Source organism: Periplaneta americana, chromosome 17 (genome assembly GCF_040183065.1).
Source record: "Periplaneta americana isolate PAMFEO1 chromosome 17, P.americana_PAMFEO1_priV1, whole genome shotgun sequence".
Classification (NCBI taxonomy): Eukaryota; Metazoa; Arthropoda; class Insecta; order Blattodea; family Blattidae; genus Periplaneta; species Periplaneta americana.
Window position 1 is genome coordinate 61,261,102 of NC_091133.1, and position 27,623 is coordinate 61,288,724.

Below are 27,623 nucleotides of genomic sequence, written 5' to 3' on the forward strand. Positions count from 1 at the left end.
ACTGGCATTATGATGTCAGAGAATTCGAGCTCTAAATATGTCAGCAATCATTCAGGTCATGGCCTTCCTATGATATTGTTTATTGTAGTGCGTGTGTTTGGTCTTTTTCTGAAAAACCATTAGTTCTCAAAACTGACGACAGATGAATTTTGGAAAATAGGAAAATTATGTAGGAAAAATGACATTTCACTGAAAACTACTATTTTTCCGCATATCCTTGAATTTGAAAAGTATGCTATATATACTGAAATTTAAACGAAAATGCCAATTTTACCTATACCGTCAGAATAATATTCTATAATTGGCTGTAACTGTACATGTATTAGACCAATAACTTGATAAAGAAATAATCATATCCCTATTCCAGATAAAACTCGTTTATCACGTTGTTGAGAGCAGATAAGAGGATGAAGGTTACTTTGTTGCAACATTGAAACATTTTATCAGGAATATGAACATTTACGTGGAATGGTCAATAAAAATGACGCTTATCTCGATAAAGTTGTCTAGTTGCTTTCTTTTGTAAATGTCTACTTTATTCCGTCACGAAACATGAGAGTTAGACCATGGACTCACCTGCATCGTCAGTTCAACGAAAACTATCTGCTTAAAGTCAAAACCTACTTAATTTTATTTCGAAATGTTAGGAGTTACTTCGGACAGGAAATTTTTACATTTGTCTGGTTAGGTTTGCGCAAAAACCACTTTCACCATTATATCTATAATTGAATCTAGGTTGACTTGCTATTTCTCGCAATAGTAGGGCCTATTTTTTTAAATTGGTTATTTAACGATGCTGTATCAACTACGAGGTTATTTAGCGTCGATGAAATTGGTGATAGCGAGATAAGGCCGAGGATTTGCCATAGATTACCTGACATTTGCCTTGTAGTTGGGGAAAACCTCGGAAAAAACCAACCAGGTAATCAGCCCAAGTGGGAATCGAACCCGCTTCCGAGCGCAACTCCTGATCAGCAGGCCAGCGCCTTACCCGACCGAGCTATGCAGGTCGCGAGTAGGGCCCATTTCAGTTAATTCTTCCTGAGAAGCATTCTTACGATTTGTAGCTGACCATCACCTCGTATTTATTATTTTTTACTCCTAATATTAGTATCTAAATGGGAAGAATCCCTTGGCAGTCCAAAAAAGAGATGAACTAAAAATTTAGCACTGAGACCATAATAAGCATTTGGCCTTATGCTTAGATGATGATGATGATGATGATGATGATATATTTTCTTAATTTTATGTTCCCGGTATGTCCATAAAAATATCATGACTTAGAAAGTAATTTCGTCTTCTACCTACGTCAAGGACTAAGCTGTCTGGACTTATTCCATTCCCAAGAAAGGTCATCCTTTCATCTCGTTCTAGGTCTTGCAGTATCCCTAGATTCACTCGATTGGTAGTTCCGTGGCCAGTGATATTCAAGGACATTCTGTTCACAATTGAAGGGTTCAGAACCATAGTGGGCCAAGCGCCATATATTAAAGACGTAGAAAACAAGGGTTAAATTAAGTTATTATAATAAACCAATGGAAACATATAGCAAGTAATATAACATTAAAATAAAATGATATGTCAATCTTCATTAAACTATGGTATTCACTTACTTTTAACCCTTACTTTCTCCGTTTTTAATAAATGGCGCTTGGCCCATTATGGCTCTGAATCCTTCAATTTACTTACTAATGTTTATTTACCTGGTGATCCGTTTGGGAAGACATAAAATACGTGATAAAATGAGAACTGTTGCTATTTATTGTTAAATAATTTGTACATGTATTCTAGAAGAATGGAAGTTTTGGCCAAAACGTCAACGTGCCCACCATTGCGAGCACGACACAGTTCATATCTCGAGGCTAATTTCTCCCATGTATGGTCTGACATCTCAGGCGTAACTTTCTCAAAAGCTGAGAAAATCTTTGCTCTGAAATCATGAATATCGCTGGGTCGTTGTGCATACACATAATTCTTCACGAAACCCCAAGGAAAGAAATCGGGTGTTGTCATGTCTGGGGAATTTGGAGGCCACATAATTAGCCCTCCTCGACAACACCAGTTGTTACCAAATGTGTCGTCCAGATAATCACGGACGTCTGTTGCCCAATGAGGTAGTGCACTATCCTGTTGAAAGACGATACCCATGTTGTTTTCCTGTTGCAGTTGTGGTTCGGAAAAGTTTTCCAACATGTCTAGGTATGGTCCTGATCGAACTGTTTTCTTTGCGAAGATAAACAACCAATACAGATTATAGCGACTTACCGCGCACCAAACATTAACTTTAGGACCAGCCCGTTCCAATTCATATGAGACATGTGGATTTTCACGTCATTTACGTTCGCAAGTAAACAAAAATAATGACTGCTCAGATGCAACTACTCATAATGCAGCCCTTCATTATTGGGAGAAATCTCATTTTGGCCTCTTTTATGTGGCTTTCTTGCTTTCTAGTCATTACCCACATCTCGCACACATGAAGCATTATGGGCAACACCATGACCTTATACATCTTTATCTGAGTCTTCCTTAAGGGCTCCTTGACTGAGGTTCGGCTGAGCGTGTCACACATGTATTGATATCTATGCATTTAATTTTCTATATTTCTCTCATGGTCATAGATTATACCACAGCCTATATAATTAAATAACATAAAACTAGTTTATATAAACATTAATTAATCCAATCTTTACATATTGAGAAAAAACATAGACACTAACAAAACTGATGAAAAAAACAATTCGTTCGGTACGGTACAACAGCGAATTGTATGACCTACTTAAAGATATAGACATGATACCTTACATAAATGTACGAACATTAAAATGTGCTGTTCATATTATAAGATCCAATGAACACCAGAAGAATAGGTCTATTTACCTAAAATCTGAAGGCAAAAGGCCAAAATGACGATCCAAAGTCAGATGATAAAATGTAGGGGTTCAGGATACTAATCTTTTAGGATGCATTTCGAGTATTAGCATCGAATAGAGAAGCCTGATAGCAACTTGAAAGGAAAGCTATGACCCGAAGTGGACTATTGTGCCGATTATGATGATAATTCATTTCTAGGCGTTATTAACTCGATTGAGTCATGCAGACTATCTCATGACTTCCCATGCCACCTTCCCTGGCTGAGACAGTTATTTCTGAACCGATACGAATACACAGGTAGGCAAGCATTGCTGAGTGACGGATTGTAAAAGGCAGATATCATAGCTTTCGACTCTCGCTGTCGCCTAAAGTCCACCACTAATGTACACTGTCTGACTGTGTTTGTTTATAAAGCAGAGTAAGAAAAAAGGACATGAGCGGGAGTATCTCCTTTCCTTTTTACTTCCCCTTTATGCCCAGGGCTGTGATAATTATATATTATAATATTGGCGATGCTTTGAGTTAAATCTGGGGACAATATTTACATGTAGTTATAAGTTTAATTCATTATTTACATTATTCCTTTATCATGATTTGTGTAGCTTATATCATTATAATGCATTGTTTACTTCATTACTTAATTTTCATGTTTCTTCCATTAATAAATAATTGTGTTATTACAAATAGTGTTATGACTTCTGGGCATTTGAAAACGAAGGCCACAAACTATTTGTATAAATACGACCATGCAATGTTTATAATAAATATTTTAACATACCATCAATAAAATTAGGAGACCTTGTATAATTCGAAGCATTCATTATTATCACATAATTGAATAATATGTATTATTTATTGACTTAATTTTATTTTATTAAAAATAAATATTAATCTTTACAAGTACGTATGAATAGCAAGTACACATATTTACGTATATATAATATACATATATCGCAACTAAAATATCTTGTTTTTAAATGGAACTTTCTTTATCACAAAATACTATAAACTGAAAACAGTTTAGTAATTGTAATATAAGAGAATACATTTTGAGGATTTTGATAGAGTAACATCAATCTAATGATAGAACAATCAAAATGTCCCCAGTTAATTAATCTGAACTTTTGTAATACTGTGTTACTCCCGTCTTCAGTTCTCTCTGTCTATCATCTTGAACTTCAGCGGTGATGACGGCGTGTATAGTAGTCTACTAACGAATTGCATATCTCCATAATTATATTCAATCCTGAAGTTCCTGATGAGCTGGAAAATACACACATACATGAGTTACATTAGTCTAATTTGTAATACCACCACTTTTATTTTTCTGTTTATCTATTTATCTGTCTCATGACACCTATCTGATATTGCATGCTTATCTTATTGTGATTTTAAAAGGACATTTTGCTGCTTTTAACAATTGCATTCTTACTTCAGATCATAAATACCAATTTGGTCTGAAGGTGTTAATAATCCTTTGCTCTACATCTCTTTCAATAAGACGAGCTGTTTGGTGATACTGTTATATTTCTCAATCCAACATGAAGTCCCCACGAAGAAAGAAAAATCCAAAAGAATTGCTTGGAATAAATTTTATTTAATAATTGTTGACACTGCATTAAATTCCATTAAGGAAAGATTTCAAAATCTGAATGAATGTAATACTCCGTAGTATATTTATATTTCTTTGTGAATTCAGAGAAATGACAGAGAATGAAATTTAAAAAATGTTGTTCTGATTTAGATGTTTCTCTTCGAATTACTTAAGGAAGTGCAAATCTTAAAGATGTTGATCGTCCTGAGCTCTTCAATGAGCTGATAACATTCAGAACTTTGAGCAATGGCAATGATGACGTTTCAGAAACTGATCCATTAAGAAACTTGACCTACATTACACAAAATAACTTCACGTCATCATTTCCTAATTTGTAGCTTTGAGAATTTTTCTCACATTACTTATGAGTGTAGCATCAGCGAAAGGAATTTTTCAAAGCTCAAACTTATTAAAACATATTTAAGAACAACAATCACTCAAGAAAGGTTTAATGATTTAGGATTGCTAGCTATAGAAAATAAGTTGTGTGAGAAATTTGACTTATAAGATGTTATTGATGAACTGGCAAATAAGAAACCAAGAAAAGCGCTGTTCTAATGTATTGATTAACAGTTACTTCTGTTTGACACATTTTTTTTTTTTTTTTTTTTTACATTTTCTATGTTTATAAAATTCAAATAAATATCCTATATAAAAATTTTTATGGATTTTTCTTTGTCAATTACATGGTTGTGTCACAAAATATAATTATACTAATAGGCTAGCATGGGTTGGGTTGAGCTGTGACTGTACTCGCGATGTGGATTGTTTAGGGCGGCCAATTATATATATGATCGGTCCCAGGATTCTGTACAGTGACTTCGCGCATATGGGGACAGAGTCTATCTGAGCCGGACTCTATTGCGGGCAGCATCAGCTCGAGGCCGCTAAGGAATAAAAAGCTCGTGGTAGAAGGTAGAGTAGAGTTCAGATGGAAATGATCCCCTCCCTGCAAGAGATTGTTCGCTTCGTTCAAACAATGCCTCTCTCCAGAGCAGTCATTGGCCTTAGTCCTACCCACATACCACTTGCGCAGAGGTCTTGTTTCGTCTTTCTTCTCTACATATTCCTGGGACGGACCATAGCACGCAGGCGTCTAATAAACCAGAACCGGCCCTGTTCAGAGAATTTCTTTAGCCAATTGTAGACAGCTTGGCATGACAGGTAATTCTCGCCATACACTAAATTTCTTTATGGATACTCTTTGCTGTCAAACCAATTTCTCAAGAAAATCGCACACTGCTCGACAATGGTACTCTCGTACACCAGTTCCGCTTTCCTGCAACTGCTGCGTCTTCGTTTCGCTTATAGCGCTTGTGAGCACATCACCTGATAATACTGTCATCTAGCAGTGATAGCTTTTGGCGTCACATTTAAAACGTAGGTTGCTACTTCGTTTGTAATTTACTGACTCGCCTGTGAAATACTGGCTGTTTCTTTAGCTGACAGATTGCATGTTAGTATAGACTGAATGCACCTATGGATGGCTGATCTGACTAGCAAAGTAACTTATGGATCAATCAACTAACCTTACCTGACTGAGGTTCGTATTGTCAGAACTGATTATTTTAACCTTGATTATATAATTTCGGTTTCAATTTTATCAACAGTAACCTCACTAGAGGTTTTGATTTATCTAGAGAAAATCGAAACTCGAATGGGATTTAATTGACTATTGCACGATTAGAAGAAAGTATATAAAGATTAGATGTAACGAAGTACTCTAATACAATAAAATAGTAATTGACTTACGAAAATACAACTGGCTTCAAATGTATTATTGTACCATCTCAACATTACAAATATTACGCTACATCTAGCGTAGTAGTGTGTTATGATCAGCTGTTTTCTTGTTATCATTTGTGCCAATTATGGAATCTTCATTGAACTCTGTAGACGGTTACTAGTTAAGAAGGCTTTGTTGATTCACTTTCATTTTTATTACAGCAGTTGCATTCCACTTCAATTATCCGGATCCCAGTAATCAACGTCACTTGACAGATGATTTTCAATAAATCTTAATATTAAACAATCTCTGATACGTGACTATCCATAATATCATATAGCAGAAACTATAACATAACCTAAATAATGTAAACAAGTGTTAGAAAGGTTTTAATTAGGGATGATGAAATAAAAAATAAACATGAATAATTTTAAAAGGAACAATTATTGGAAGTACAATTTTCAAATTTGAATGTTTTAGTGGTTGGTGGTTCAGTTGATATTATATTGGACGTGTGCGTAAAAGAAATGAACTCGTTGATGTACATGGTGTATTTCTAAACTTATTCAGGATTTCCGAATGGTGCTCTTCATTTATTTGTAAATAGGGTTTCAGGGAAGATGCATAGCTATGACCAGTGATGTTTATTAATTCTTGTTCTTGAATGCCAATGCGAGTCATATTTGAAACTGCTGTGCATCGACTGGAGTGGTTTGTAATTTTCTGTTTTTTGACGTCCAGACCAGTGCTGTTTGAAATGTTGGCAAACAAAGAAACAAATGCTAGGGTAGTTATGAAAATAAACAAATGCTAGGGACGCGATAAAATTAAACAAATGCTAGGGACGCGATAAAATTGTGCGATAATCAGCCATGATTGGTTGAAAGACGTCCTTTTGTACCGTTTTATTGGCCAAAAGTAATATGACGTAGTAAAAGTGTAATAGTCACGTATAATCAATTATTAATTTTTGTATACTTATTTGTTATAAAGTTACTACATCCCCATGTAGCTGTACTTACTTTTGCCAACAGTGTTTCAATCTCCAGTTCTGCGAATCTTCTGCCAATACACATTCTTGGCCCAAATCCGAACGGCAGAGTGACGAATGCGTGTAACTTCATCTTAGATTCTGGCTCACCTTTCAGCCACCGTTCTGGAATGAACTTATTTGCTTGCGGGAAATGCTTGTCCAGTCTGCTCAGTAACAAGCCGGGCATTATGATGCTCGTCTGTAAAAAGATACCACGTCAGTATTTGTCTTACTGAATATGTGTTGAGACTCATGGAGATGGAGCATTATTCGTCACAGGAACTTGCAGATATGCGTTTAATGTATGATGCAGTAGGATGTAGTGCCCAGAAAGTCCAACGAATGTACAGAGAAAAGTTTTCCAACGGGCGTCATCCCAATTGGAAAACATTTATTGCCGTGAATAGAAACTTAGACTGCGTTTTTCAAGCCACAGAGAGCTGGCCAGGGAGCTAAACATGCCTGAAAGTTCCTGTGACTAGTAATACACTCCATCTTCGACAGTCAGACATAAACAGTAAGCAATAACATATAACAAATATTACCATGGCAGTTGTTTGTTATGAAAATTAAAGCAGCTTGCAGAAACGTCCTTCACATGCACTCCCAAGATCTCGTGGCATCCGAAATATCCATTTCCGATCACTAGTTTCTTATGTCAAAATGCTCTGTTTAGAGTCCCATCTGTATAATTTTGACCCTAGAGGTTTAAGACACTCTGTATAGATCACTAAAATATTCATTCTGAGAGCTTGTTTTAAAGTAGGACGGTGAAACTTTTAGAAATTCAAGTGTATATTTTATTGCACAGTTATGTTTATGTTACTATTGCCCCTTTTCAGAGTTGTAACTTTTATGCAAAATAAAGGTTGTTGCATTTTTGACACATTACATTACGATAATCTGCTATGTGCTGTTATTTCTGACTGTTACGCTACGACCACACCGAAGGAGGCTTGGTTATCACCTGGTGGTTGAGTAGTCTGATATAATGTTGAATAATGCTTGCTAGGAAACTAGTCTCTTTACAATCTCAATAAAATTAATGAAGTCTTATCGAGTACATGCTTTGTATGAGAATTAATGTACATATTTCAATTATTAAGTATATAGACTGTACAAGATAATGTACAGTAGTGGCAAAAAAACCGGACCGACCCTTGTAGCTGATTTCAGAGCCCTGTTCACTCCAGAGCACGATAGACTGGTAACTAAGACTCTCGTGGTTCGAATCCTCCCTGGGAAGGAAACTTTTTTTTGTTCCTTATTCAAATTTATTCCCACTACCTTTCGATAGATGGTAAAATTCATGTTCTGGGGATAATAAGTTAATTAAGTAGTAAAATATCGCTGCAATCAAAAAAGTATTGGGAATAAATTTGAATAAGGAACAAAAAGAAGTTTCCTTCCCAGGCAGGATACGAACCACGAAAGTCTTAGTTACCAGTCTATCGTGCTCTGGAGTGAACAAGGCTCTGAAATCAGCTACAAGGATCGGTCCGGTTTTTTTGCCACTACTGTACATAGTTTGGGTTAACCTACATCGACTTAATCTTATATATCTATGTCTGAAATGTAACGGTTAGGATGTTATATATGGGCGAACTTTTAAATTAAGAGAGGCATTATAGACGTTTCACAACATTGTGATATGATAAATCATTGAAAATGCTGCATCTTGTGTTGTTTCAATAAATTTCTTTTATAATTAAGTAGAAATTCAGTAAGAAAACAAAATATTTACACAAAACATATTACTAAGGGTACCCTTCTTATGAATTCCATGAATTTTAAACTCATATCAGGTACCAGTACCGGTTCTATTTCCGACCTCAATGAAATACTTGGTAGCTTCCCAGTTTCAGATAACACCCATTAAGCACGGGAAGACACACAGCTAGATAGAACTCTTCCATTGGGAAGACGTCTATTTTATTTTATCTTTTTATTGGGTTATTTTACGACGCTGTATCAACATCTCAGGTTATTTAGCGTCTGAATGATATGAAGGTGATAATGCCGGTGAAATGAGTCCGAGGTCCAACACCGAAAGTTACCCAGCATTTGCTCACATTGGGTTGAGGGAAAACCCCGGAAAAAACCTCAACCAGGTAACTTGCCCCGACCGGGACTCGAACCCGGACCACCTGGTTTCGCGGCCAGACGCGCTGACCGTTACTCCACAGGTGTGGACGAAAACGTCCATATTCCTCAACAGTAGCCAATGCATTGCCATCACAAAGTCCATAAACAACAAGCATATTCACTATGTGAATACATTAATTAAATGACAAGTGAACGTGTATTCAGTTGTGTGTATTGCGCTGGCGTTGCAGTGCTCAGATGCTGTCGTGTGCAGAAGATTCGGCGTAATACGCCAAGAACAGTGCACGGAACCGCATGACGTTCCAATATTTCTCCCCTTAATTTCTCCCCAACCGTTAGAATTAGAACACAGATATATCAGGTTAAATCGGTGTAGATTAACCAAAATTACATTATCCTGAACTATTTTACATTCCTCCTGAGACACTCTGTATATAGAATATTGAGTTACGTATACTTACTCCTTTAGGTACGCGGTAGTTTGCTAGAACCAAGTCCTTGACTAGCGTTCTCTGATTGCCACCAGCGATAGGAGATATTCTGAAAACAAATTAGACAAAGAAAAATATTTTATAACATATTTTATCTAATTTACTGCAGACAGTTTTATTGAAATTCCTTCATTTCTATTTGTGAAATGTAGAACACACGGAGTGTCGAATGTTATATCCATAGTTTTCTTTAAGTAAAAGGAGTCAGACCAAAGAAATCTCCAGTCTATTTTGTTCATTCCATCTAATCTAATTTTACTCCACGTGTTGTGAATTCGCTTGAAGTAGGCTTTATAAACTCTCTTTCCTCATTACTTAATATCTTTGAAACTCTGTGCCGTCTTCTTATGGTTGAGTACTTTCTCCCGTATGTTGTTTCAGTTGTTGATCATTCATGTATATTAAGTCATTTTAAAGGCTCAACATATAAGACTCCTTGTCCTCGTCACTCCCTCCTCTTGAAAACAAATTAGATCCAGTCTTTGGAGTGCTGTCTATACTACACTTCTTAAATGATGAAAATTGTAAAATAAATTTTATCCCTTTAAAGATTCCAGAAACCACCGGCGTCGCTCAGCCAGCTAAGGCACTTGCCTGCCGATTCGAAGTTGCATTCGGGCGCGGGTTCGAGTCCCACTTGGTCTAATTACCTGATTGGGATTTTCCTAGGTTTTCTCCAATCGTAAGGCAAATGTCAGATAATATATAGCGAATCATCGGCATCATCTCGCCAAATATCATCTCCTTATCACCAATCCAATCGACACTAAATAACTTCGTAGTTGATACAGCGTCGTTAAATAACCAACTAAAAGAATCCCGACTTCATATTCATTGAAATTATCAAGTCTGCAGTTAAAATTAATCCAACATTTTATATATTTCGTAGCTATTTTATCCGCAATAAGATTGTAATGTTCAGACATTTAATTGTGTTAGTACAAATAAATAAATTAATTATCCATTAATTGTTATTTACTGCTGACACGGATGAATATCCTTACTGAAATATGGCTAATACACGAATATTTTCGATTAGGAATTATGTAAATAATGAAACCTCAAGTTCTGAAAAAAATACATAATATTTTTAGATATCTCGTGCACTCTAGACAATAATAATTTTTTTAATTTGAACTTAATTTTTCTTCCGCTTGTAATATTAACCTCTATACTAAAAGTATTTCCACTTAATGTGCATTATTCGTTAAACTATGTTTACATAGGCCTATAGCATGGCCACCGGTCACCTAGACTCCCTCTTGTGTCAGGAATATCGGTGAACACGGTATTACTCGACCGAGGCCAGTGGAGTCCTGCAGCCCGGAGCGCCACTTGTACTGCTCCTGCGTTCGTAATACCGCATCGCGATAGTTCACATTACGCTCGCGGCTCCACTCGCCTCGGTCGAGTAATACATGTAATATTTGCAAGAATTTGAGCAAGTTTTGGCACTTTCATATGAAGCAGATATTGCACGTTAGAGCAACAACTACTTTGATTTGCCTTCTACTGTTAGAACGACATTAAAATAAAAGAAATGCCACATTATTATTAGGTTGGTGCATAAGTTAGTAGCGTTTTTCTATACTTTCATTCATTTAATAGTAGGCCCTACTATAGTGACGTCCACACCTGTGGATTAACGGTTAGCACGTCTGGCCGCGAAACCAGGTGGCCCGGGTTCGATTCCCTGTCGGGGAAAGTTACCTGGTTGAGGTTTTTCCGGGGTTTTCCCTCAACCCAATATGAGCAAATGCTGGGTAACTTTCGGTGCTGCACCCCGGGCTCATTTCACCGGCATTATCACCTTCATCTCATTCAGACGCTAAATAACCTAAGCTGTTGATAAGGCGTCATAAAATAGCGTACTAAAATTAAAATATTATAGTGACACAGCTACCATATCAATCAAAAACGCTACGAACTTATGTACTAACCTAATAAAATACACTTCCAAATTCAGTCTTCAGGACAACATATCAGAAGCATGCAGTACAATAATTTCATTACCTAGAAAAACATCAGCTGACAACTGGAAGACAAAATGGAAAATAAGTAACATAACTTACAGGATCTTTCATGTCCTTTTGCAGAAAATAAGGATCTGCAGACACATTGATTGGAAAAAAGTACTGGGATGGAGATGGAATTTTTCCAGACATTAAGGAAAAATATAGTCGTTACATAAATTATTTCTGAGAGTAATGCAAAGAGATCTGCTGATCTGAACTTTATCAGAATAATTAAAATACGAAAAATATTAATTGTACAATCCTTGAATTACTATCAGTAGGATGCATCCTCAATCAGTCATCCACCATCTTCGAATTCTTCTAGTTATTAAGTGGTATCATGGAATGAACCAGGTACAGGGCAATCAAACACTTATACTCAAAATCTAAGGTTTCGCGTTTTATATTATAAAATTTGAGCGTAATTTAACTATATTTATTGAGGTCCTACAGTTTATCATTTACGGAGCTAGGAATTTTCATTTTCGCCTTTTTAATATATAAAATTACAGATTAAAAAAAAGTTATTATCCAAAGGTGACAGAAGAAAGATAACTGCAGATCTGTGAGATTTATGATGGCTGAAGGTGCTGTGGCCACGGATTTCTGTTTTCCTTACGATTCTACTTCTACATTTGTTACATACTGAGTGAACAATTCTCCGCGCGTCCGCTTCCGCTGCCTGTGGGTCATGGGCGAATCAAGCATATAACCGCTGTGAACGGATGTCAGGAAATTTGTAGTAAATCTACCTGCAGTTTGTCGCCTAAGTTATTATTAATAAACATTTAAAAATAAACACAAATAAAGTTATTACTAATAAACACATTAAAATCTATCTACAATTTGTCGCATAAGTTATTATTAATAAACACTTAAACAATAACTACTAATACACAGTTAAAAAATAAATACTTGAAAAATAAAGTAATTTACTCATCTATATCCATACCCCTTTCATTTTACGTAAATTTCTGGCATCTGCTTAGGAAATTAGCCATTACTCTTTGCAGTTCCCTCTGAGAAATGAAGACAATTTTTTCACGCATGTTATTTTTCAGTTCATCTAAAGTGTGTGGATTTCTCTTATACACTTTGCTTTTTAATGACCCCCCAGAAATAATAATCGAATAAAATATCTGAATTGAGTCATAGTAACTTAACATACTGTATTACACATACTGCATTGCGTCGCCTAAGAACCCCTGCTTAACTTGAAAGAGTATAACTCACACTGACGCCCGATGCGACTTCAGCAGGGTGGAGGCGGGAGGCTTAGCAGTTGGTTCCGCCGACTAGCCGCAAGCCGTGAAAGCGTGGTCGAGCGAAGATTGTTCTCACAGTAATTGTTCTAATTGTTTTTCAAATATCTCTGTAGCCGCTGTAGTTTGAAAAGAGACTGAGCATATTAAATGTATCTCTTGTTCCGGCAGATCCTTCTGTCTGACAATTCCGATATTTTGGTTTCCACTCAATGTGTAACAAAAAAGCTTGTATGAGTGTTCGCGTCCGCCACTGTGGAGGTATGGTTAGCGTACTTGACCGTGAAATGAGCGGACACGGGTTCAAATCCTGGTTAGGACATATTACTTGGTTGAAGTTTTTTCTGAAGTTTCACTTTCTCATCTTTCCCCTTTTCTCCCTCTTTCACTTGCCTTCGATGTAGATTCGGCTGCGGGTCGCCACCAAACATAAACCCCATGGTGTATGGTAATTAGTTGCTGGTGGTAGTGTTATGTACAGTGGGCTGTCCCCTGGAGCTCATAGTGTTCTTGGGGCCGGGATTGAGGGGCTGCTGTGATACTTGCACGGAAAAGTATAGGAATTCTGTAGGCTGTAGTTCATAGCCTGCCCGCAGGGAATCTGTAGCACAGGGAGCCTTTGGGAATGCAGTACTATGGACCCATTCAAGCAGACTACGTGCGAGGGCAGCCTAAGCTCGTGCCCTTCTCCTCAAGGGGAAATAAACGTGTGTTCACTCCGTAGACAATTCTACCGATGATCATGACATATTCATTTAAATAAACATAGCGACGATATTTAAATTAAAATATATTCATAATCGAAATTATTCATACCTCATAGTTTCCTTCATGCAGGCTTTCAAGTACTTCAGTTCATTCAGTTTCTCGGAGGTTAATGGGTCTCTCTTGTTTGGCAGCACGCGTTGAACCTCTTCGAATAGTTTCTCTTGCTTATCCTGGTTCTTACTCAACATGTTCATTGCAGCAACAGCAGTATAGGAAGTCTATTGGGGAAAATGTAATGGAATTTCCTTTAGTGCATAATATTCATATCGATATTGGTAATAACTATAAATGATATGTAATATGAATAAGGTATTTTGTGTCATACTAGAATCTTAAATCTATATTTTGATATCAAACTTTAACAGAAATTTTTTTTGGGGGAGGGGGATTTAGTGAAGTGAATTTTTAATGGCAGGCAGAGTAACTATCTCATGCCCCCATGTTTTAGATTGCTACCAGTGCACTTCATTAGAACCAGGTACCCAGCTTCGAAGCCGCCAACAGAAAAAAAAAACTGAAACTCTTACTTAATTGTGTAGACATTTGTCTGTGATGTCAATATTTTCATTACATTCTAAACACTAAATTGATTGGGAATCAGAAAGCATGAAGCATTATATTCATATCTAGAAACATTATCTCTTTCTGATGATATTTGAAGAGTCCACTGCAAGAATGATGGATGTCATTTGGAATACATTTTGCAGGAGAAGCAATTGAAAGTTTGAAATCCTTAGTGCTCAACTGTGATTTTCCGATCATTACTGGACAATGACTATCAGTGTTAATGCCATATAACTATGTACATTCTGTATGTCTTAAGCTATGCATTGATAGTCTTGGTTCATTTTCGACAAGAAAGTGACATCCATCATTCTTGCAGTGTACTCTTCATTTATTAGAAATGAAATAATTTTTGTTTGGTATGTCATTATAGGAGGTAATCACTAATTTTTTTGTCAATAATAGTCTTGTATTTTTTAAAGTTTCAGTCATCAACATAAATATATTATCGTCAGTGTCATACCTCTATCAACATTATTGCCAATAGTGATAACGTGATAACCACATCGGTAATAGTGACGTCGTGAGGATCACATCTGTTATTACTGTCGATGTTCCTATAATCGTTGCCAATGAACATTACTGATATTATCATTCCTACTGTCATTGTAGTCGTCATACATTGGCGATGACTTGATAACGGAACCTCAATCGTGGATATCATTGTCGTCATAATCATTGTTGTCAGTGTTATAATATCTCCAGCATAATAATTTTTATTTATTTATCGTGCCATAATCATTACTGCCGATATAATAATTTCGTTATAATTGTTAATGTCGATATTTTGATGTCATCATTATTCATCCGGAGCAACTTTTTTTTCGACATTTTCTTGTGCCCAAGAGTCATGGCTTGAAGTACCGCATTAAGAGATTAACTGGGTAATATTTGTAGGCTTCCCTCAAATTTAGGAAAATATTATCGCATGGTTCATCTCTCCAAATATCAGTCTCCTGTCATCAATTTCAAGGACGCTAAATAAAATAAACTTACTAGATATAGTGTTGCTAAATAATCGATAAACGAATTCCGATGTCGTTATCGCATCGTTGTTATAACCGTTGTGATTTTCACGACATCACTGTTACCAATGTGATTATCACTATTAACGATATCATATCGTCACTATTGCCGAATGCGTTATCACCTTGTACTATTTCCGATGTCGTTATCGCATTATTATGATAAGCGATGTGAATCTCACGTTGCTATTATCGATGTGGATATGAGGTTATCACTATTGTCGATGTCATGTCATCACTATTTCCGATTGCGTTGTCACGTCGTACTATTTCCGATGTCGTTATCGCATCGTTGTTATAACCGATGTAATTTTCACTACGTCACGGTTACCGATGTGGTTATCACGTTTTCACTATTACCGATATCATCTCGTCACTATTGCCGATTGCATTATCACGTCGTATTATTTCCGATGTCGTTATCGCATCGATGTTATAAACAATGTGATTTCCACGTCACTATTAACGATGTGGTTATAACGTTATCACTATTATAACTATCATCTCATCACTACACTATTGCCGATTGCGTTATCACGTCGTACTATTTACGATGTCGTTATCACATCGTTTTTATAAACAATGTGATTCTCACGACGTCACTTACCGATGTGGTTATCACTTTTACCGATATCATCTCGTCACTTGCCGACTGCGTTATCACGTCGTCGCTATTGCCGATGTCGTTATAGCATCGTTAATATAATCGAGGTCATTCTCACAACGTCACTATTACCGATGTGGTTATCAATATTACTGTTATCATCTCGTCACTATTGCCGATTGCGTTATCACATCGTCGCTATTGCCGATTGCATTATACGTCGTAACCATCACGTCATCGTAATTGCTGATGTTAATATCACGCCGCTATTGCCAAAGTGATTATCTCTTCGCCGCTTTTGCCGCTATATCGTTATCACGTCGTCACTGTTGTCGATGTCGTTACTACGGCATCACTACATCACTATTGCCGAAGTCGTTATCACGTCGGTAGTACTGTCGATGTAGTTATGGCATCGTCGGTATTGCCGATATCGTTATCACATCATCGCTATTGTCGATGTCCTTGTCACGTTGTCACTGCTGCCGATGTGATTCTCATGCCATCGCTATTGCCGAAGTCTTTATCGCGTCGTTTTTCATACGTTGACAGATAGAAAGGACAATGATGTTTTATATATTTCCAACTTCTGTGGAGAATTGTGTGCGCAGTTACACATAACCTACATTTAAGTGGAAGTATATCCAGAATCAAATCATCTTTGAAAATTAGAGCCTGATCTCATCACAATCAATCCCCATTACTTATCCCGTCCTAGGAGTGATCATTATTTTCGATGTCATTGTCCTCGTAATACTACATTTTATACTACTGTATTTTATATCATTGTCGATTAAAATTTTGTTGCTGATATTATTTGTAATTATTACTGTTGTTATACTATTATTATTTTTTTGTTTTTTTTTTTTAATTGTATGTGAACGTGATTATCGTTTGTAAAGATTTCATTTGCAATCTTATTATTATTATTATTATTATTATTATCATTATCATTATCATTATTATTATTATTATTATTATTATTATTATTATTATTATTATTATTATTATTATAACTATATCTAGTGGGAGAAATAACTTCGTTAAATTTTTATGATACGTAAGCATCATGTAATATTTATACACACCGTATCAATGCCGGCTCCCAACATATCCATTGCCATGACCACTCCAGTTCTCGGATCTGGATCTTTTGCCAGCAGTTTTTCTAAAACTGTCAGTTCTCTTTCACTGTCAGGAGGGAGGTCTTTCAATCGCTGAATTGCCTGGTTGATGTATTTCAACGAAACTCTGTAAAGAAACGTTTAATTTTATTAACACTCCAGTTAATGCAAATCTAAAAGAATCTATTACATTGAACGATAGTATTTGTATTGCAAATAGATTATTAATCAAATGCAGTCTTCAGATGAACTGTATATTTAATTTATTTTACCTACGAATATAGAAAGCATAAATATTTTCTCAATTACGGTATTACATTCCATATATTAGAATGTAATAGTAGGTCTATATATTAGTATTTTTAAAAATATGACATCAATTACTTATTTTATTGTAATTCTACATACGACTACTTATTTTGGCTTTTGATTTTAAGGACAGTTAATTCTTCATTAATAGATACTCCGCCTTAATAAATTCAAAAGTTAATTAATTTACATAATGGTATAATCAACCGTATTTATCATATTTAAAAATCGCATTCCGTCACTGACAAAACTGAAATATTATAATCATCATCTTGAGTGAGAGATATAATGCAATTGATTAAACATGGGAGGTGAGGGGTTTACTTTTTGGTGGCCGCGGAACGGCGTGTATATTACTGACATTTTAAAACAATATGATATGACATCTAGAGTTGAGCTTAAACGATATTTCTAAGTATCTGTGACAACTGTGACTGTGACAATTAAATATCTGTGACTTTTATCTGTGATTTTGTCACACCGATATTTTATATCGATAAGTAAGCTCAATATGCATGAATTACACCGATATTTTGTCACACCGATAAAAATTAACAGGAAATATTGAAGAGCAGTGCAATGTGACTACGAATTCTCTATACACGCCGCACATCAGTGGTGTGTATGGGAAAATGCAACAAATAAGTTATGTACATGTATCATTAACAAATAAATACTAAGCTAACTCAACAGAAACATGTAAAAAGTTAACCTTATATACCAAGAGGTTATATCGTACTTGATTTTAGATATGGAATCAGTTGATAATTTTTAATGTAGTTAGGTATGGAGAAATTGAGGTTATGTGATTATCCTAATCGTTTTAAAAATTGATCCCTTTTATTGTATATAATATAATGGATAAATAATTATTTTAAGTCTTGCATTAACATTATAATATTGAGTCAGAATATTCGGAAAAACAATGGAAAATAATTACAAAACAAAACTGTTGTTCAGACAGGATTTTACACAAGATAAAGTATTGGTAACCAATGGTATTATTATTATTATTATTATTATTTAAATCGTGTAATCATTATATAATTTATAATAAGATGGTGAAACTAGCGCTGAAGTAGGTTCGGCGAATTCGGATGTGAAAATCGTTGCATTTATAAGGATTTTTTTTTTTGTGGAGAGACTGTTCCTCGGGTTAAACTAGCGCTGAGGTAGTTTAGGTGATTTCGGAAGTGAAAATCGTTGAATTTGATTTTTTGTGGAGATGCAGTTGATCGTATATCCAAGGCATAACAAAGCCTAAACTAACCAAACCTAACCTGTCACAGATTCGTATATGCGGAGTACGAAGGGAACTACCTCAACGCTAGTTTAGTCGTTGATCGTATATGTCTAGGCATAATAAAAGCTTAAACCAACCAAACCTGACCTGTCACAGATTCGTATATGCAAGGTGTATAAGGGGAATACGAAGGAAATTACCTCAAGGTTAGTTTAGCGAAATAAGTTGCCCATCATATTAGCCAGTTTTATGTCGTTCGGTTTTAATTGAGTGGAAAATACTTACACATTAATATAAATTGACAGTAAGCTTAATATGAAAATGTGAAGATCTCGGGGGAATACATAGAATATTTATAAAGCATATATGAAGGGTACACGGGAAAAACGAACAATGTCACATTTCCATTAAGGTTGAGATATTGATCTATTTCGGTATATTACTGCTAAATTTATTAGTGTTTCTACTTGAAATGGAGGAAATGATGAGTGTATCCATGGTTTTAATTCTCCTTTACCACTTTTGGTAAAAATAACACTAACGTTTGTAGTAATACAGTGAATTAGATAGTAATGACATCACCCTTAACGGCATTGTGACATTGTTCGTTTTTCCCGTGTACCCTTCATATACAGACTAAAATATGAAAACAAAATGTCAGATTCATGATTATATTATTATAATGCCGCTAATAACTTTGCAACACATCATCACTTTGAAAAAAATAATATTGAACAAAATATCAGGAAAAAATAATCAAATACCACAGCCAGATTGCTGTTGTTGTATCATGCGCATGCGCAAACCCACGACGTAGAGGAGAAAATATCAGTCACAGACGTTGCAACGGTGACAGAGTACTACATACGGAGCAGATTTCGATAGCGATATTTTGTCACAGATATTTCGCGTCATCAGTCACAGGTTTATCTGTGACAAAAAAATACCTGTGACAAAATATCGGTTTGTGAAATATCGGCCATCTCTAATGACATCCCAAGATATTATAAATATTTGTTTGAATATCTTAAAGAAATCCATAGGCATTTTACATAATCATTTATATAATGTTTAATTTTTTTTAACTTTCTAAATTGCATATTGTAGGCCTACTATGATTGCTACCTACTTTATTGATTTTTCTCTCTATTCCATATATGTATTTTTTAAATTGTTTTCCGGACATATATGGTCACCTGTTATGACAGGCGGATGTATAAATAAATAGAGATACAATTGAAGATTTATATAATAGGTATATTTGTTAATTTTATTAGTACCTGACTTGAAAATGTAATACTTTAGATTTTCCGTTCTTGTTTGACTTTCTTTTATTTCTTAAAATTCGCCATCAAATTGGTGACATATTCTCTCAAAATAAGTGCCATGATGTTATAACATAATTATAAATGTACAGTTATAATTATTACTAGATCTGGCGAGTTCCAACACTGAACCTAGAAGTTTGCTGTTACATTTGCTATTGATAACGAACGGAAGGGAACATACGTAAACAATACAGTTAAAGAGTACTGTGCCGAAACAGACCAATCAGAGTATAGTAAACAATGTCAGGCAACGCAGCAATTATGTACTATGAGCCAATAAGAATCTCACCTCAATCCATAACCACTTAACCCGACTTTGCTTGTGCGTGCTGTCGGAATATACCGACTATGTACGGAGTGTCCCAAATTGATGTATACACTCATTGTAATACTATTTCACAGCAAAGAAATGAGATAGAAATGCAATTTTCGCGGTTTATGATTCAGAAGGCAGTGGAAAGCATGGAAACATGCTCATGTGTTTATAAACACACATGGCGGTGCAATTATCGTTCGATGAACGTAAGTGGATACTGAAATGTTATTGGAAAGTGAAGAATGTTGTTGAGGTTCAACGATGTTGGAGGGTTGAATTTGGAACAAAACCACCAACAAGGTTAACTATCACAAGAATCCGAGACAAGTTTGAAGTAGACGGAACGGTGCAAGATATGTTGAAATGGCGGTGCGGAAGAGAGAGAAGTTCCACCGATAACGAGAGTGTTGATCCAGTCATGCAGGCTTTTGCACAATACCCAAAGAAGTCAATGAGGCAATGTTCTCGCGAGGTTGGTATCAGAAAATCCAGTGTTCATCGAATTTTGCGAGCTCAAAAATGGAAGCCTTACATTCCGAGACTTGTCCACACACTAAATGAAGACGACCCAGATAGGCGACTGGAATTTTGTGAGTGGTTCTTGAACATGTGTGATTAAAGGGAAGATTTTCAAGACCTAATTGTTTGGGCAGATGAATTAATGGCACAATTAACCGGCACAATTGTGTGTTCTGAACTAACGAAAACCCACACATCTTTCAAGAAAAGTCCGTGAATCTCCTGGAGTGACAGTATGGTATGTCTGTCTTCCAGAGAAATAATTGGGTCGTACATCATTGAAGGGACTGTCACGGGTGTGAAATACCTGCAAATGTTGCAAACCACGATTCCACGTTTTAACGACCTCTTTGAGAATAAAAATGAGTCTTACTTTCAACAAGAATATGAGGAATTTTCTCTATTGCACACTCAATTAGAAATGGATAGAATGAAGAGAAATTGCTGCGGAGTTCCCGCCTCGATGTCCGGATTTAACTCCTCCAGATTTCTTCGTATGGGGAGAGTAAAGGACACTGTGTACGCCACAAAACCACAAACACTGGAGGAACTGTGAGTACATATTAAATATGCCTGTAATGATATTCCATTAGTAACAATGCAGTTGGTATGTCGCTCTGTTGTACGTCGTTGTTCGGAGTGTACTCTGCCGGAAGGGGGGCATTTTGAACATGTACAGGCTGAAGGAATAGAAAACCGCAAAAATCGTATGTCTGTCTCATCTCGTTGCTGAGTGTTTCAAAATGTGTATACATCAATTTGGGACACTCTGTAGATTGTATAACCTAAAACAATGTTTTGGGTCGGAATCCGCTAACCCTAATTACTACAGTTTTCATTATGCTTTTCCGTAGAAGAATAACAGCCGAAGTTCAAGCAGCCATGAAACTGCACAATTTTCACCATAGTTTTACAGTTATGAATGAGCTTGCATCTGTCCTTTATTTCATATTCTAAATAGCTCGGAAGTTTGTGATGGTGGGGATGAAACATTGAACTGTTTTCTTCATCATACTAACTTCTGCCTTAAATTCCAATTACAATGAGTTGCACGTAAAATGAGAAAGATTATAATAATAATAATAATAATAATAATAATAATAATAATAATAATAATAATAATATAATGGACGAAAGTTACTTCAATTGTATATATTTTAAAATATTTTTCATCCCTCTGTCATCGAATCTCTTTCCTGGGAGATTTATAGCTAATTTAGTCAAGTAATTAATGGACGTAACTGCGTAGCTACGCAAGTCTTATCCTTACCTAAACGAATGGGATTAACAATAGGCGTGACAGAAAGCTGTATGCGGTATTAAATCCTGCCAATTGAAATAGTCCTCCTCAATACTAAATAATACATGTTATCTACCTATAGATTAGAGAATGATGAAATAATAATTAATCCAGATTTTCAACGGACTAATATTTTATGTAGCCTATAAAGTTAAAAAATGTCCACTCGATATTCTGAGCAACTTACGTAAAGTCATGTCAGCTCATTTGTCTCAAGTTTCAGATATTTAGAATATATAATTTTTGTTTTCGGATGCGTATACAGTTTATATCAGCCCTAGGTATAGAGGGGAAGTGAAAGGGAAGGTAGAAACCCCCGTCCATGTCTTTTAACATACATCGCTTTAGAAACAAACGCACGATAAGTCACTGTGAATAAGTGAAGGATTTTAGGTGACCAGCGAGAGCCGAAAGTTAGTCAAAGCTATGATGTCTGCCTTATAGAATCTGTAACTGCGCAATGCTTACCTTTCTGTCTGTTCGTATCAGACCAAAACATTGCTGTTTAAAGCCTTGGTTTTTCTCAACCGACGCATGCGAGGTGCGAGGCCCACCTTGCACAAATCCGGACTATAGGATAGATAGTGAGTGGTTTCTATAGCTGCGAGATGCGAGGTCTGCGCGCCTCGCAGCTATAGAAACCACTCACCATCTCTCCTGTAGTCCGGATTTGTGCAAGGCGGGCCTCGCATCTGGCACGCGTCGGTTCAGAAAAACCAAGGCTTTAGCCGGGAATGGTTGAGTGGGAAGTTAAGGGGCAGACTACAGAGAGTCGATTGAGGTATTAGTGCTCAGACTTTTCAACGTATAATTGATACGTACTCTATAAAATAGTCGGATGATTTGACCAAGTCCCTCCATGCCGGAGTGCTCACTATCTTCCAGAAAGGTATTTGTATCTCCAGCCTATACATTGCATCAAACTGGAGCTGGACAGCGTCTATCATTTTCTGTGGTTCGGAATCTGGTTGCAGATCAGGATTGAAGCATCCAAGTCTCGTGTCCAGAGCGATGTATGCAATCGCTGTGAAAGACACAAGCAAAACTTATTCCTTTATAACTAGGTTACTCAAGAAAAGAAGCCAGTGATTCATTCTGTTATGTTCCATTTTTTTGTTACTGAATTATATATTAAGAACAAGTATATTACTTTAAGTACTTTTCTTCATTGTAATGCAGATAGATGCAAATCAGTGGCTTTAATGTATACCGTATTTGAAATTATAACTGAAAGTTAAGGGGGGACACCCAGCTTAAATACTGTAAATGAAAACTACATAAATTTATTTTGTGCGAGATCGTGTGTATTTGCTTGGTTTCCGCACAAAACCAATCCGCGGAAAGTCTAAAATTCCACATTCAATGATCCCAACCTAACACACACAACAATTTCCCTCTTCTTACCACTTAAGTGACATACTGATTTTACTGCTTTAGGCTTTTAACATATAATTTTTAGAGACGTTCAATATAGTAATAATTATAAATTGGAAAATTACCACTGCAATTTCACCTAAATTGCACTGTTAATTATTGTTTTTAAATATTTGCAAAAAATTAAGTAAACTCTACAACTCCACTAAAGTTACTGCATTCGTGATCCAAGTAACATTAAGGAAGCTGTGAAAAAATCAACAAGATTCCAGACTCATCATAGACTGAGGAAAAAAAAAGACAGACGTATATCACGGCCTGCTGGAGTATAGTAAACACAGAAAACATTTTAAAGCAACAATGTTGAATATAGATATTTTTGTTTTGCAAATTTGCCATCATTGAACAGAAACCAAGATGGAGATTTCATTGCAACTAATTAGAAATTCCTCTTTAAAGTATGTAATAATGATCTTCGCACAAAATAATGTACGATACACGAGCGGTATGTTTTCTTTCAATTCTCGGAAATTAAAAAAGCTCAACTACGTTTCGCTTTTTCAAACTTTTCCACGAACATGAAAACTTCAACATACCGCTCTTGTAACGCATATTACTATTATAATTTTCTGAAGTTTTTCTTACTGAATTACTATGTTGAAAATTTACGAGGTTATTATACACATCTTCCTTTGCAAGAACCGCTATTTTGATTAAAAGAAAATTATATATTTTAAATTTTCGAAATTATGGATTTTTTATAACCAATCACCCCTCTGAGCTCCTACAATTTTAGAAATATTTTAAAATTTTCTTTCCGCCCGATTCCAGAGAGCTGTGGCAATAACGTTCATCATTGTCGCTAAATTACTCATATATCCAGTGTAAGTAGTATTTTTTTTTTTAATTTTCCTGGAAAGTTTAACTCAAAAATATTACTGGTTAAATTTCCAACTTCTTTACTGTGTTCATATATTTAGGAATTTACCTTAACTGACTAGTTTCGAAGTCTTGTCAGCTAAGGTAAACAGTAAAGAAGTTGAAAATTTAATCAGTCATATGTATATATGTGTTAAAAGTGATAACAGAAAAATGAATATTAACAAATATTTCTTTAATTTTTTAATATTAATCGTAGGATAAAGTTATGCAAAATGTAATAGGATTATCTTAAATAGTCCTTTAGCCATGAGGTAAATAGTTTAAAAATTTTCAGTTTCACAGAACGAGAGACAAAATTATTAACAGATGGTGCTCTCTAATACTCTCCTGGTGCATATTTTTTGCCATAACACGGAAAGTATTAAGTATTATATATATATATATATATATTTAGACAAATTCTTTTACAGACAAAAAGAGTCAATTATATACTTCAGATTTTGGACAAAGCAAAACAAAAGTAATTTCTATTACTATTTGAATTTGAATCCGGTTTCTTTTAGTGAATAAAGCGTCAGTACGTAGAGCTGAAAACCTGGGTTCGATTCCGGGTGCTGGAGAGAATTTTTCTCCCATCTACCCGTTGTTCATCATATGGTAATGCAGAATTCCTGCACGGAAATATCATACGTACTTCGGTACATCCTAGTTATATGATAAGCGTAAAAAATCACTTCGTGATTCAAGACGGCGGCACCTTGTTCTGGCGGATCTCGGCCACTTAGTTACTCGTAATGAGTGCACCTCTGTACATAGTGTTGGATATTGTGCCACTGTCTGATATTCTTTGACACAGTACATGAGAGTAGGCTATCAAAGGGGAACAGAGAGGTAGAACTTAAACTGAGAAGGATTCAATCCGTCATCGGAATTTGAATCCGGTGAGGGTTACTGAATAAAGCGTCAACATGTAGATCTGAAAACCCGGGTTGAAATCCCCGTGCCTCAGAAAATTTTTCTCCCTTCTACCCATTCTTCATCTTCTTCAAAAATAATTTCTCTTTTGACTAGTTAGCCTAAGCTGGATCTTCCCTCTTAAGATTGAGACATGTTGGAATTGGAGAATTATTTATTAGTACTCACATTCTAGACCCCATTTATACATTTCATTGTTAAAATTGGCAGGCATTTCTAGCTTCTCATCCCTCACTGCACGAATCCTGAAAAGTATGAAAATATCGTTGTAAAAGTTCTTGAAAAAAATGTAGTATGTAGATTAAACATACGATGAAATAAAAACCTCCATTTTTGTAAGCCTGTGGAATGTTTATTCACATGTTACCAAACGCTTTGATGTTTTTATAAATGTCCAAGACTTTGTAGAAGTCGTCAAAACCATTGAATTAACTTTAGATTTTTTCTCACATTGTTATTAATAAAATTATTCAAGAGTCAGAGGCCGTTGAAATCCGACATGATTCGTAATGAGATAAAAGTGATATAACTGATACATTTGCAACTGTGGTGATGAATAATAGAAGGGAGAGTGATAGTGGAATAACGAGAGAACTCAGAGAAAAACTATCCAAGTTTCAATAATATATTTTTAAAGTCGATAAAGTACCTTATGAGATTATTTACAAGAAAAGTAAATTTATATTACTCGACCAAGGCCAGTGGAGTCCTGCAGCCGGGAGCGTGGCGCTACTGCTCCTGCGTACGTAATACCGCATCGGAATAGTTTACATTACGCCCGCGGCTCCACTCGCCTTGGTTAAGTAATAACTCCTTTGTCTCTGTGTAGGTTATTCTTTCCATCACAAAACACGACTCCGTCATCGCCGGGATAAGAATCTTGGTCTGCGGTCGTGGTAAGCCAGTGGCCGACAAAGATTACGTCATATAAAATGCAGACCGCAATACACAGTAGAGGGGAAGGTAGGTGGGAGGACACCCAGACTGCTTAATGTTGAGTGAACAAGTGATGGCTAAGGGGAGGGAGATCATGCCTTACCTCTCAGCCCTGCTTGTGTATTAAGAAGATGACTCGAGAGTCGCCGACCACTGTAGTAAGCCATGTTAACACACTTACCTCTCAATGAAATCTTCCGCAACCAGGTCTATTTGGCCTGTGTACAGTTTAGTTGCTCGCGGCTGCATCATCGTTTGATTTACCTTTGATCTGAATTTTTGCCATTCTTCACCGTGCCTGCAATGCGAAAACAAATATTTATATAGTCTAACACAGGCATGTCAGAAATCAGACACTGAAAGTGCAGTGTATGTGCGCGGAACGCCGGTCTGTGCAGATTGCGTCATTCACGTCTTGCTTTTTCCAGATCTCAGCGGGAGGGATGTACAGAATCTATTCTGCTCTTCTAGTGTTCAATGAAATTAACATTTGGACATTATAAACATACTTAGCAGAAGGAAAAAACACAATTATTGTCAGTGTCTATATTTGACAATAATTGTAACACAAGAAACAATAGACTTACTGTTACAATTCACAAAGCAGTCGTTTGTAAAGAATCATTTATTTACACGATTTATATACAGTATTTGAAGAAAATATAAATATTGCAGTAATTTCGAAACAACAAAAAAAGAACACAGTGTTTCATTTTACGTAGTAGGTACTAATTATTTCAAAGTAATACTCTTTCATTGTTCCTCAAGCATTATTGGGACCATTGGTGCACAAATGTTAAATATATATATATATATATATATATATATATATATATATATATATATATATTACTCCCAATTACATGCAATAGGACATTGTGAGGGTTTTGCACTGGGATCATTTCCTTTCTGTATATTTATATAAATTCACATTATTATTAATAAATTGGATAAATTAAGCTTCAATTTAAATTTATATATAGTTTATTTGGAAAACGTTGAGCAAGTATCAGAAAGTTGGGAGCATTACTGAATTGAGTTAAAAGAGTACCACACAAGCTATGAAGCAGGGACATTTTCTTTATGTCTGGTTTAAAGATTTATTAACGTAAGTATATTAAGATAATATAGTAACGTGAGATGGAAAATTCGCCATTATGTATTATTTTTCGAGAATTTTTTTCGCTTTACAAATAGTTGCTTTCTTCCTTCCCTTACAACCTCAAGACCCTCATATGTTTTCTTCACTCAATAT

The 27,623-nt window shown here is 35.7% G+C and overlaps 1 protein-coding gene across 1 annotated transcript in view; it reads right to left on the minus strand.

Annotated features, from left to right (window-relative positions):
* Window positions 1–3,873: 3,873 nt before the first annotated feature.
* Window positions 3,874–27,623, minus strand: part of LOC138692687 (probable cytochrome P450 301a1, mitochondrial) — a 31,782-nt gene continuing 8,032 nt past the window's right edge. The window contains exons 4-11 of the mRNA XM_069815810.1: window positions 26,550–26,666; window positions 25,601–25,677; window positions 23,024–23,225; window positions 17,151–17,313; window positions 13,918–14,087; window positions 9,795–9,873; window positions 7,217–7,426; window positions 3,874–4,137 (exon numbers count right to left, since the gene is read on the minus strand). Coding sequence (XP_069671911.1) covers window positions 4,024–4,137; window positions 7,217–7,426; window positions 9,795–9,873; window positions 13,918–14,087; window positions 17,151–17,313; window positions 23,024–23,225; window positions 25,601–25,677; window positions 26,550–26,666 — 1,132 coding nt within the window. The 3' untranslated portion in view covers window positions 3,874–4,023. The remainder of the gene's footprint in view (window positions 4,138–7,216; window positions 7,427–9,794; window positions 9,874–13,917; window positions 14,088–17,150; window positions 17,314–23,023; window positions 23,226–25,600; window positions 25,678–26,549; window positions 26,667–27,623) is intronic.